The sequence below is a fragment of the Oryctolagus cuniculus genome, chromosome 12 (genome assembly GCF_051225735.1).
Source record: "Oryctolagus cuniculus isolate XC-2025 breed Fujian yellow rabbit chromosome 12, ASM5122573v1, whole genome shotgun sequence".
Taxonomy (NCBI): Eukaryota; Metazoa; Chordata; class Mammalia; order Lagomorpha; family Leporidae; genus Oryctolagus; species Oryctolagus cuniculus.
The window spans coordinates 86854959-86867663 of record NC_142878.1 but is presented as its reverse complement, the minus strand read 5'-3'; the positions used below and the strand labels follow the sequence as shown (position 1 = coordinate 86867663).

General features: G+C 40.9%; 1 protein-coding gene and 1 pseudogene across 9 annotated transcripts in view; one reads left to right on the top strand and one right to left on the bottom strand.

Annotated features, from left to right (window-relative positions):
- HERC1 (HECT and RLD domain containing E3 ubiquitin protein ligase family member 1) overlaps window positions 1–12705 on the top strand; it is a 224691-nt gene that overhangs the window by 144089 nt on the left and 67897 nt on the right. For 6 of the 9 annotated variants that reach the window (XR_016218233.1, XR_016218232.1, XR_016218238.1 and 3 more), the window contains 4 exons: window positions 5720–5959; window positions 6344–6427; window positions 8595–9115; window positions 11017–11792. Coding sequence is in view for 1 of the 9 variants with exons in the window: in XM_089310529.1 (XP_089166655.1) it covers window positions 5720–5959; window positions 6344–6427; window positions 8595–9115; window positions 11017–11792 (1621 nt within the window). In the remaining 8 variants the exon portion in view is untranslated. The remainder of the gene's footprint in view (window positions 1–5719; window positions 5960–6343; window positions 6428–8594; window positions 9116–11016; window positions 11793–12705) is intronic. The other 3 variants (XR_016218234.1, XR_016218239.1, XR_016218237.1) reach the window with 1 other exon arrangement.
- LOC103351203 (mitotic-spindle organizing protein 1 pseudogene) lies at window positions 256–760 on the bottom strand (annotated as a pseudogene).

The window sequence follows — 12705 nt, the reverse complement described above, 5'->3', positions numbered from 1 at the left end:
ACAATCAGGCACAGCAGCTATGTATATCTGATAGACTGCTTAGAAAATTAAAGCTTATCAGAGCTATAAATAAGGAATACATAAATATGAACATTACAATGGCCAAGCGTTAGGATAGTTTAAAAAAGTGAATGAGATGAGATGTAAACACATCTCATAGTTCTTTCTGTAAGCTACTTTCCATTGATTTATAAAGCCAGGTTTTATAATTCTTTAAAAAGGGAAATTTTCCTACACCATTGCACGCAATAATTTTGCTGTTCATTTTTGACTACAATGCAGTATTCAAGTCTTCTTGCAGAGCTTGACATATCTCATCAGGATTTCTCCAGAAAGTCGGCTTGTCATATTTTCAGCAGTCTTAAGTGCTTCAGCAGCCTCACAAAGCTCCTTATTAACTAATGATAAAGCTTATGGGTAATTCCTTGTTCACAAAGCCACACACAGACAGTGTTTCCATATCTAAGCCAGTATTCAAAATTCTTGAAATCTCAAGCAGAACATCCATGGTCTCCCTCACTGCATTCAGATTCACCGCTGCGGCCACCCCTGCCACCCCAGTGCCACTACTACCCGCCATGGCTGAGGCCGAGGGAGGCGGCTGAGGGGGCTGACCTGAAACTGGAGCTCCTTCCTTTCTCATCCTAAGGAGTTTTAAGTATTTTGTCTTTTAGTCTTTATACTACAGGTTCTTTAAAAAGTGTGAAAAGACTTTTCAAAAATTGTTTTATATAGATGTTCTATCATTATGTAAGATGTTGACATAAATGAAGGCAGGGTGAAGGATATACATGAACTTGGCACTAATTTTGTAACTCATTTGTAATTTTTAAATTAAAATTTTTAAAATGATTACAAAATCATAGATACCTCTTTCCCATGAGAGGTCACATTAGAGAATGTCTTTTCCCTAGCAAAGAAAATACAGCAGCATATGTATTTTTTATGTTTATTTATGTATTTCACCTACTTGAAATGCAGAGCAATTGAAAGAGAGGGGGGGAGAAAGAAGGAAAGAAAGAAAAAGAGCGAGAGCGAGAGCGAGAGCGAGAGAGAGAGAGAGAGAGAGAGAGAATACGAGTCTTCCATCTGCTGGTTCACTCTCAAATGCCTGCAACAGTCGGGGCTGAGCCAGGCTGAAGCCAGAAGCCAGGAGCTCCGTCTGGGTGGCAGGGTTGGTGGCAGGGTCCAAGCACCTGAGCTTGGAATATCATCCGGAGGTGATTTAGAGTCCATCCAGGCAAAAAATTAGATATGGTAGGGTAGGACAGATGTTTTTAAGAATGGATGGAGGGGGATTATTTCTTGTCGAATGTCCTCACCCAGTGTTTAGTTTTTGGTAGGAATCACATTAGCAATGTAATCAGTCTTTGTATCAGAAATATAGCCAATAAGGGGTTGATATTTTGAATATTCCTTTTTTTTTTTTTTTTTTTTTTGACAGGCAGTGTGGACAGAGAGAGAGAGAGACAGAGAGAAAGGTCTTCCTTTTTCCGTTGGTTCACCCCCCAAGTGGCCGCTACGGCCAGCACGCTGTGACCGGCGCTATGCCGATCCAAAGCCAGGAGCCAGGTGCTTCCTCCTGATCTCTTATGTGGGTGCAGGGCCCAAGGACCTGGGCCATCCTCCACTGCACTCCTGGGCCACAGCAGAGAGCTGGAGTGGAAGGGGAGCAACCGGGACAGAATCTGGCACCCCGACTGGGACTAGAACCCGGGGTGCCGGCGCCGCAGGCGGAGGATTAGCCTAGTGAGCCACGGTGATGGATGAATATTCCATCCTTAGGCATTTGCAAGAGCTGGCCTCTGTGATGTTTTCATAGTTTACGGCCCCATAGAAGTGTCCTTAATCTGCAGCACTCCTGGAGTTTGAGCTTTCATTCATTGAGCCTAGATTTGCCTTCGTTGAGCACAGCTGATGTGGGATTGAAATAGCTCATAGAAGACACTTACCAGGTTTTGGGAAAGCAGTAGAGATGACCCAAGGCCTTGGACCCCTGCACCCGCATGGGAGACCCAGAAGAAGCTCCTGGCTCTGGGCTTCGGATCAACTCAGCTCCAGCCGTTGTGGCCATCTGGGGAATGAACCAGCGATGGAAATCCTCTCTCTCTCTTTCTCTCTCTGTGTGTGTGTAATTGTGACTTTCAAGTAAAATAAATAAATCTTAAAAAAAAAATAAGGGCCGGCACCGCGGCTCACTAGGCTAATCCTCCGCTTTGCAGCGCCAGCACACCGGGTTCTAGTCCCGGTCGGGGCGCCGGATTCTGTCCTGGTTGCCCCTCTTCCAGGCCAGCTCTCTGCTGTGGCCAGGGAGTGCAGTGGAGGATGGCCCAAGTGCTTGGGCCCTGCACCCCATGGGAGACCAGGAGAAGTACCTGGCTCCTGCCATCGGATCAGCGCAGTGCGCCGGCTGCAACGTGTTGGCCACGGCGGCCATTGGAGGGTGAACCAACGGCAAAGGAAGACCTTTCTCTCTGTCTCTCTCTCTCACTATCCACTTTGCCTGTCAAAAAAATAAAAATAAATAAAAAAATAAAAAGAAACCAGGTTTTAGCTTACAGTCAGGTTCAAGTGGTTACAATATGTCAGTGCACGATTCGAAAAAGCCAGAAACTTTGGGGGCAGCAGGAAAGCCTAGATGTGGTTGGACCAGACAAGTGTTTTATGTCCAGGTATCAAATGAGGCTTCCATATACTCTTTTTACTTGTCAGTCATAGAGTCCAAATTGACCCCCTCAAAAGCATGCACTTCAGGCTGGGCAATCATCAGCCTCTGGGCACCTGATTTTACAAGAATTCATTGGCAACTAAAGACTGCTTTTTGAAGCTCATCTTTATGTATCTCCATTTGGAGTTTGCCTCTTTTTTTATTTTATCTCCCTTTTGCCAAAGACTCCAATGTGCAAAGAAAATCAGTTCCTTATCTTTGTGTTGTGTCCAGTGCTCTCAGAGCTTAGATTCCAATCTACTCACTATTGGTAAAAGGCAAGGAAGTCGTATCCCACTGACATGTTTATCTTTTGCAGCTTTCCCTGATCAGGATGTGCCTTTATCATTTATAAATTCCAAAAATGCAACATTTGCACCAGTTGTTATCATATATCTAGATGCATTTACCACAAAACAGAGATTTTTTTAAACATTTCTTTTTCTCCGACCTCAGATTTTTAATTTCCTCAACTTCCTAGTAGTAAGTTTAGCATTTATAGGGTTACTTGGGGGTTGGGAGAAAAAGCAGCTCCTGTAGTGAGAGGCAGTAGCTGGACTGAAGAAAACTGCTAGAGTGACTCTTTTCCTTTTTTCTCTCCTCTGTTTAAAGCTTTGCTCCAGCCCTGAGAACTGAACCTGCCAGTTGGAGGAAAGAGGAACACACACTTTTAGTGTTTTTTAGTCTACCCAAAGCTCATTCTCACAGATTTCTTAATCCTCTCCCTTCCCACTAGAGGAGAAAACAAATACAGACTAATTTTTACTCTTGGGCTCATCCATAGCCTGTCTGTGGAAATGTTTTGGTCCTTTCTCTGAGAGAGTGACACAAATTTTTCCTGAGCTCCTCTGTTTTCCCAATGTTAGCTGTAAAGCCAAAAGTAGCCAAGGGATCTAGCAAGCCAGCTGTCTTGTGGTCAGATCCATCATTTTAAAATTCCATAGGCAACTTCTACCTCTCACCTTGTGTTTCATACCATCTATAACTCTAGCCACCTGAGCATGGGACTTTTGTCTTTGCTGTACTCTTCTGTCTTCCACCACAAACCCCCTAAATAATATTGTAACTGTATTTTAATGCACCAGAGTTATTCTTGTGAACCTCGTTGTAGCCACCACTGTGTCAGGAGCATCCAAGAGCATCCTTGTATTCAGAGATTTACCAGAAGGACTCAGGACTCAGCATATAGTTGTACTTATGACTGGAATTTATTGAAAGGATGTAGTAAGGGTATGTAGCCAGATAATGAGGCAGAGACCCAGCTGAAGTATGGAAGAATCCTGTGCAGGCTTCCTTATTTTCTCTCCCTCCCATCATCATAGTCTTTCCCTAGCAACAAAAATACAGCAGGTAATGTGTGTGTGATATTTCTAGGGAAGTCATTGGAAATTCAGGGCTAGAAGTTTTTACTGGGGGCTGGTTGAGTGGGCACTTTCTACCCCAAATGAACCAACATTTCAGACTTTAACAGGAGGGAGGCAGGTATTCAGGATAAACCACCTTTTTTTTTATTCAAACATTCTAGGTCAGTGAACCACCTTCCTGAAATAGGAGAAGTTTTATATTAGTGCAGGAAACTGTTTGCCAGTCAAGATCCCAGATACTAGTGAAAGGCTATTGTTGCAAACAGGCCTTTTTTTATTTTTATTTTATTTAAGGTATGTAAATTTCATGTATTTTATATATACAGATTTAGGAACCTAATGCTACTTCCTACCGTACCCTCCCTCCTGCCCACAGTCCCATCTTTCTTCTTCCTTCTTCTCCTATTCCCATTCTTAATTTTTTTTTTTTTTTTTTGACAGGCAGAGTTAGACAGTGAGAGAGAGAGAGACAGAGAGAAAGGTTTTCCTTTTCCATTGGTTCACTCCCCATATGGCCACTATGGCCGGAGCACTGTGCCATCCAAAGCCAGGAGCCAGGTGCTTCCTCCCGGTCTCCCATACGGGTGCAGGGCCCAAGCACTTGGGCCATCCTCCACTGAACTCCCAGGCCACAGCAGAGAGCTGGAGTGGAAGAGGAGCAACCTGGATAGAACTGGTGCCCCAACCAGGACTAAAATCCGGGGTGCCGGCGCTGCAGGCAGAGGGTTAGCCAAGTGAGCCGCGGCGCCGGCTTCCCATTCTTAATTTTTACTAAGAACTATTTTCAGGTTACTTTATACTCACGCGATTAACCATACACTAAGTAAACAGTTCAACAAATAATTTGAAGAAAAAACACTTCCTAAACAGTAGAGAAAAGGGCTGTAAAGAATCATCGAATCTCAAGACACAAGCAGACTTTTTTTCTTTTTTTTTTAAGATTTATTTATTTGAGAGGCAGAGTTACACAGAGGCAGAGGCAGAAAGAGAGAGATCTTCCTTTTGCTGATTCACTCCCCGAATGGCAACTGCCAGAGCTGGGTTGATCCAAAGCCAGGAGCCAAGAGTCTTGAGCCTCCTTCAGGTCTCCAGTGTGGGTGAAGGGGCCCAAGGACCTGGGCCATCCTACACTGCTTTCCTAGGCATATCAGCAGGGAGCTGGATAAGAAGTGGAGCAGCCAGGACTTGAACTGATGCTCATATGGGATGCTGGCACTGCAGCTGGCAGCTTTACCCGCTATGCCACAGTGCCGGTCCCAAGCAGACTGTTTTTAAAATGGCAATCTCAGTATTGTAATCTTAACTGTGCTGAATGGAAGAGAGTAATTAGCAAATCAGTATGTAAAAAATTGAAGCTCTCCATTAATAATTTTCTGGATTAGACATACTTCCTCAGCTTTATAATTAAGTTGTAGGTTAAAATTGCTTCTATAAATGGTGTAGATACTCAAAGGTTATTCTAAATCTTTATAAACTGATGAAATTGTTTCATTTTTGTGTTATTGTCACTTAGGCTGAAAAGAAACAACATGTTCCTATAAATGCATAAATATTATTTATAAACATATTCCCCAGTATTGGTTAATGTAGTTGATAATGTATAAACAGGCTTTTAAAGTATTAATGACCATTACTACTTTTATTTCAGTTTTACATTGTGAAAGAAAACAGAGGTAATGAAGGCACGTGTGTTGGAGTTTCTCGCTGGCCAGTACATGACTTTAACCACCGTACTACCTCAGATATGTGGCTCTATAGGGCCTACAGTGGTAACCTCTATCACAACGGAGAACAGACTCTGACTTTGTCCAGCTTTACCCAAGGAGATTTCATCACCTGTGTGTTAGACATGGAAGCCAGGACCATTTCCTTTGGGAAAAATGGAGAGGTACTGAAATTCATTCACAAGTATTTCATGTTGTTGTTGTTGTTTTTTTACATTCAAACCAGTTTTTCAAGTGCTGATTATTCAGTTTATAGATTATCCATGCTCCTTTCCTTTTCTCTAATATTTTCTGCTCTTTATTATATTTGTCAGCACCAAACAACAGGAAGATAGTAAAATCCCAGTTAAGATTTTTCAAATGGGTGAACAAATTCGGATCATTTATTACTTTGCAGTTTCCTGGGTTGTTAGCAAGATTGATTAAGATTTGGCTCTGTTAACTTTCCTTCTGTGTCATATGTGCTTTGAATTTTAATGTGGTTAGATATTATCAGTTTTAAAAAATTTCATTTCTTTTTTCTTTTCCTTACCTCTGCCATACTTTAGGAGCCCAAGTTAGCTTTTGAAGATGTAGATGCAGCAGAGTTGTACCCATGCGTAATGTTCTATAGCAGTAATCCAGGTGAAAAGGTAATGCAACTTTAAACTTTTATACTTGAGCATGAAGGATATTTGTTATTTTTTATTAATATTGTTATCAGATACAGTTAATAAGTACAATAAGCTTTCTCAATCACTAAAAATATCTTACTTGAATCATTTGTTTTTTGTAGAAGGCTAGATATTTTTAGAAATCACCTTTTCTCTGAATGAAGAGATTGTTTGGTATTCTGACAGTTTGAATATAGTGAGCCAACTTTCAAATGTGCAATTACAGAAATTATAGAAAGTAGTTGGGATATTCTGGTTTACTGGCAATTATGGACTTGAGAGAGAAATCTAGAAATAATTTTAAATGACAATAGTTGAGTACTGGAAGTTACAGGTAATGATAGGGAGAGTTCACAGTCTTTGTGGATGGTATAAATGGGAACCTCATAAGAACAATATTAAATGAATCTCAGTGAAAACTTTGTGTTTTTTTTTTTTTTTTCATCTAAAACCCAGAGACAAACTTCTTTGTGGTTTGTCTGTGCTTATGGGTGGATTTTTTTTATTACCACATCCTTTCTCGTGAGGATGTAGGATAACTTAGGTCTGATTTTAAAATTTCTAGTGACTTTGCTGGAAGGGATTGAAGTTATAGCATGGACACTTTTTCTATAATGTAAGTGCTGAATTAAGGCTAGCCACTCATGAGGGAGGAGGACTGGTTCTTGAACAGCTGGGCAATAAAAACTGAACTAGAGATGAAATAAACAGACTGCACAGTGCCTGATACCATACTTTTTCCTGATATTCTTGCTGCCCCAAATAGCTTTTGGCTATTCTGGTTAAAATGATGGCATGGTGCTTCCCAACATCTGTGAGCTGTGAAGAAACTATGAATTTCTTCAGATTTAGGCTATGTAGCATTATTTACAGTATGTCTGGCACTGTACCAATAAGCACTTTATGTGCAGAGTTTCATTTAATTTTTAGCTGTAGGAGACAAGTAAAATTTGTTTACATTTTTTCAGATGAGAACACTACTAAGGTTTAGAGAGATTAAATAATTTCCCAAGGTTATGCAGAGTTAAAATTTGAACCCAAAGGCCAGCACTGTGGCATAGCAGGTGAAGCCACTACAAGTGGCTTCAGTTTGAGTCCCAGCTGCTCCACTTCCAATCCAGCTCCCTGCTGGTGTACTTGGGAAAGCATCGGAAAAATGGCCTGAGTGCCTGGGCCGCTGCACCCACATGGGAGACCCAGAGGGGGCTCCTGGCTCCTGGCTTCAGATCAGCCTGACTTTGCCCATTGTGGCTATTTGTGGGGTGAACCAGCAGATGGAAGATTGATCTCTCTCTCTCTCTCTGCAACTCTTTCAAATAAATAAATAAATCTTAAACTACAAAAAGATTTGAACCCAAGTATTGCTGCTCTCTTAACTTCCATGTTTTATTTGCAATGTTTGTACAGATTGGGAATATCCCAGTTGTCTGGATCTATGATTTGATACCTTTGTGCTCTTTGAACAATGTAAGATGGTCCCACAACTTATTATTCTGAAGTCTTGAGGATAGAAACAAGGCATTTTTTAGATGAAATTCAGTCAGTCCACATACACCTTGGTTTTTGTCCACTTTTTTTAAAATTTATTCATTTACTTGAAAGTCAGAATTACAGAGGGCGATCTTCCATCCACTAGTCCACTTCCCAAATGGCCACAATGGCCAGGGTTGGGTTGGGCCAGACCAAAGCTAGAAGCTTCATCTGGTCTCCCACGTGGGTGCAGGGGCTCAAGGACTTGGGCCATCCTCTACTGCCTTCACAGACACATTAGCAGGGAACTGGACTAGTGGAGCAGCCTGGAGTCAACTGGGTGCCCACACAGGATACCGGCACTGTGGACGGCAGCCCATCCCACTACGCCACAGCACCAGCTTCCTTTGTCTATCTTTTAAGTGGTCCTGACAGGGTCTCCAGGAGGTTTAAATAACAGGGCAACTTATTCTGTCAGACCATAATAGGTCATAACTTCAATAGGTCTGTAACATTTCCTGACTCCTTGCTAGCGGACCAGTTGTTATAGTATACATGTATTAGAAGGCCAACACAAGCTCAATATGGGATTCCATATATTTGAATTTATAATGACTAAATATTTAAGGAGAATTATTGCTAGTACACATTTTCCACACTGTTTTCCTGTGTCTAGGTGAAAATTTGTGATATGCAGATGCGTGGTACACCACGAGACTTACTTCCAGGCGATCCTATTTGTAGTCCAGTAGCAACAGTGCTGGCTGAGGCCACTATTCAGCTCATCCGCATCCTTCACCGAACAGACCGTTGGACTTACTGCATTAACAAAAAAATGATGGAAAGGCTGCACAAAATTAAAATATGTATTAAAGAGTCAGGTCAGAAGCTGAAGAAAAGCCGCTCAGTTCAGAGCCGAGAAGAAAATGAAATGAGAGAAGAAAGGGAGAGCAAAGAAGAAGAGAAAGGCAAACATAATAGACACGGCCTTGCTGACCTCTCAGAGCCACAGCTGAGGACCCTGTGCTTAGAGGTGTGGCCTGTTCTGGCCGTGATCGGAGGAGTTGATGCTGGTCTCCGAGTTGGAGGCCGTTGTGTTCACAAGCAGACTGGGCGCCATGCCACGCTGCTGGGAGTGGTCAAAGAGGGCAGCACATCTGCCAAGGTCCAATGGGATGAAGCAGAAATTACCATCAGGTATGATCTGTTGAGTTACACTTTTAGCAAATGATGAAATGGGCCATTGTCAATGGACAGTGAGTAATTATGTATTTTAGGTGAGCTTCCAGTTCACTTTCTTAAATTTTTTTTTCATAGAGCTGGGTATTGATTTCATAAAGGAATATTTCTTGAACCTCTGTCCCTTGAAATATTAGTGGTTTGTAGAATATGTAGTTTTTAAATTTTATTTTGTCTGCAGAAGAAATGGCAAGCTCACTAATTTAGGTTTAACTGGGCTCCTCTATATTTTTCATTTGGCTTTCTGCTTTCTGATCATTTCTATTACACAATGAGAGAGTAAAAAGCCAACCAGTTGATTCATTTACATTTTGTGTTAGGAGAGTTCGGACTATATGATGGGAATGTGTGAATGACTAAAATTGGGTTTTGAATTATCTGTTGTTTTAAGTATTCTTGCTTTGCATTTTTTAAAGCACATACTTCTATCCTGTCAATGTGCAACATTTGGAATAAATATGAAAATTACATTATTATTTGACACAACTAGATATTTAAAAAATTTAGATGTTTCTGCAATTTAGATAGGATTTGTGTAAAAAACTTTAAATGTTTGAAAAGTTATATCAAATATATCCATACATAAGGAGATTCAGTTGTTTAATGCTGCTATGTAATTGTATCATTTGAAAATACAGTGGTACTTCACAGCAAATAGCATCGAAAGATATGCCTATTTTGGTGCAAAAAAAAGTTTTAAATTTATGTATAGTTTTTAAATAATTCACATCTCCTATGAGGTTTTTGGAGAGTCTTCACATGAAATTATTGCTTTTATGTTATTCATTATATTGCCTAATGTGACTCCCATAATGTTATATGTTAATATAACTTGGAACAATATCTAAAACAGTGATTCTTAGTGTTTTTTGGGAAGTATTACTGTCTTAAAATTGAGTGAATGTGATGAACTTTTTCATATGTGAAAAATACACATATATAATGTTTACATACGATTTGAGGGGCTAATGAACTTCATCTTCCTCTGATTCCACAAGTAAGAAAGCAGTGACAATGTCTGTCTTCTCTTTTGTTCTTTGCCTTATTTCAGAAAGGATTTATCATGCCTTGATAAGATGAAAACTTAGTTTAAAATTAAAAATAATGAGGCAAAGGCAAAATAAGATTAGGAAGATTAAGATAAGACCAAGATTTAGGTTGATATGACTAAACTTTGTGTAAGTACTTACTACAGCTTTCTGTACATTTTGTGTGATTATTGTTAAACTTTAGGAAATTGTTGTCAGATATCAAGAAATATGTATTTATATTTATGGTTAAATTATAATTTAGAAACATCAATTGAAGACTAAAAAGTAAATTTTTAATGAATCAAAAGCTGCTCTGAAATAGGCTATAAATGGCCATTACCTACTTAATAACCTAGATTTATTTTACAAATTTCCCAACTAGCTTAAACTACCTCTGGCCCACCTCCTGGTTTGCAAGTAGTTTGACGTAGCCACACCATTTGTTAGGTGCATCAGTGGCTGCCTTTGCCCTATGATGGCAGGGTTGAGTTTTTGCAGTAGAGCCCATCTGCCCTGCAAGATCTAAAATATTTCACCTGTGGCCCCTTACAGAACATTTGCCAGCTCCTAGCTTATGTTATGTAGTAGTGAATATCCTCATTTGAAAATCATGTACATCTCATTGCTTTGGCATTTAGCATCACACCTCTCCATTTTCTCATAATAGATTCATTTATCTCTCTGTTTGCAATGACATTTCTAGTTTGTGTAAGTTATTCTCTGTATTGTATACATGATACATCTTATTTTGTCTACATTATTTTCTGTACCTTCCTCCTGTCTTTCCCTCACTTGCTTCTTCCTGTGTCATTCTGATCTTTATTAAAGCTTCCCAACTTTTTGGTCGCCTAGTGATACTCCCTTGTATAACCTGGAGCCCTGTGAACCACTGCCGTTTGACGTGGCACGATTCCGAGGCCTGACAGCATCTGTGCTGCTGGACCTAACATATCTGACTGGCATTCATGAAGACATGGGGAAACAGAGCACCAAGCGTCATGAAAAGAAACACCGTCACGAGTCTGAGGAGAAAGGGGACACTGAGCAGAAACCCGAGAGTGAATCTGCCTTAGACGCGCGCACAGGCTTAACATCTGATGATGTCAAAAGTCAGGGCACCACAAGCTCCAAATCAGAGAGTGAAATAGCTTCGTTTTCTTTAGATCCGACGCTGCCAGGTGTGGAATCCCAACATCAAATAACAGAAGGAAAAAGAAAAAATCATGAACATATATCCAAAAACCACGACATAGCCCAGTCAGAAATCAGAGCAGTCCAGCTGTCCTATCTCTACCTCGGTGCTATGAAATCGCTGAGTGCTCTTCTTGGCTGTAGTAAATATGCTGAGCTATTGCTGATACCAAAAGTTCTGGCTGAAAATGGCCACAACTCGGACTGTGCAAGTTCTCCAGTTGTTCACGAAGATGTGGAGATGCGTGCAGCCCTGCAGTTCTTGATGCGACACATGGTGAAGCGAGCAGTCATGCGGTCGCCCATAAAGAGAGCATTGGGATTAGCTGATCTGGAACGTGCTCAAGCCATGATCTATAAATTAGTCGTCCATGGGCTTTTGGAAGACCAGTTTGGGGGCAAAATTAAGCAAGGTATGTTTAACTGGTGTGTGTGTGTGTGTGCATGCTGTTTAAATTATTTATATTCAAAAGTATCAGATGTTATATATTCTTTAAATGATTTGTAAAATTTATTTTTGGCCAAAGCAGTCTTCATATTGTTTTTCCTTTGGAAGGTTAAACAGTTCTTTCTGTTTTGTTTTTATAATTCTTTTTTTTTTTTGCAAATTATTCATCTTTGCATTGTCAAGTGTGTGTGTGTGTATTTTAAAAAGATTTGTTTGTTTATTTGAAAGGGAGGAGAAGAGAGAAAGATCTTCCATTTGCTGGTTTATACCCCAGATGCCTGCAATGGCTAAGCCTGGGCCAGGCCAAAGCCAGGAGTCTAGAACTCCATCCCAGTCTCCCCTTGAGTAGTAGGGACCCAAGCACTTGGACAGTCTTCCACTGCTTTCCCATTACCAGGGATCTGGATTGGAAATGGAATAGCCAGGTCTCCAACTAGATGACAAGGTCACAAGTGGCATCTTAAAACAGTGTCATAACACCAGCACCTTAAACAGTTCTTGTTGTTACTTTTATGTTAACAATAATTATCTATCTATAATTTTCTGGTTTTTTTTTTTTTTTAATTTATTTGACAGGTAGAGTTATAAACAGTGAGAGGGAGAGACAGAGAGAAAGGTCTTCCTTCCATTGGTTTACCCCCCAAATGGCCACTACGGCTGGCACTGTGTCAATCCGAAGTCAGGAGCCAGGTGCTTCTCCTGGTCTCCCATGTGGGTGCAGGGCCCAAGCACTTGGGCCATCCTCCACTGCCTTCCCGGGCCACAGCAACACAGAGGAGCAACCGGGACAGAATCTGGTGCCCCAACCGGGACTAGAACCCCAGGGTGCCAGCGCCACAGGCGGAGGATTAGCCAAGTGAGATGCGGCGTCGGCCTCT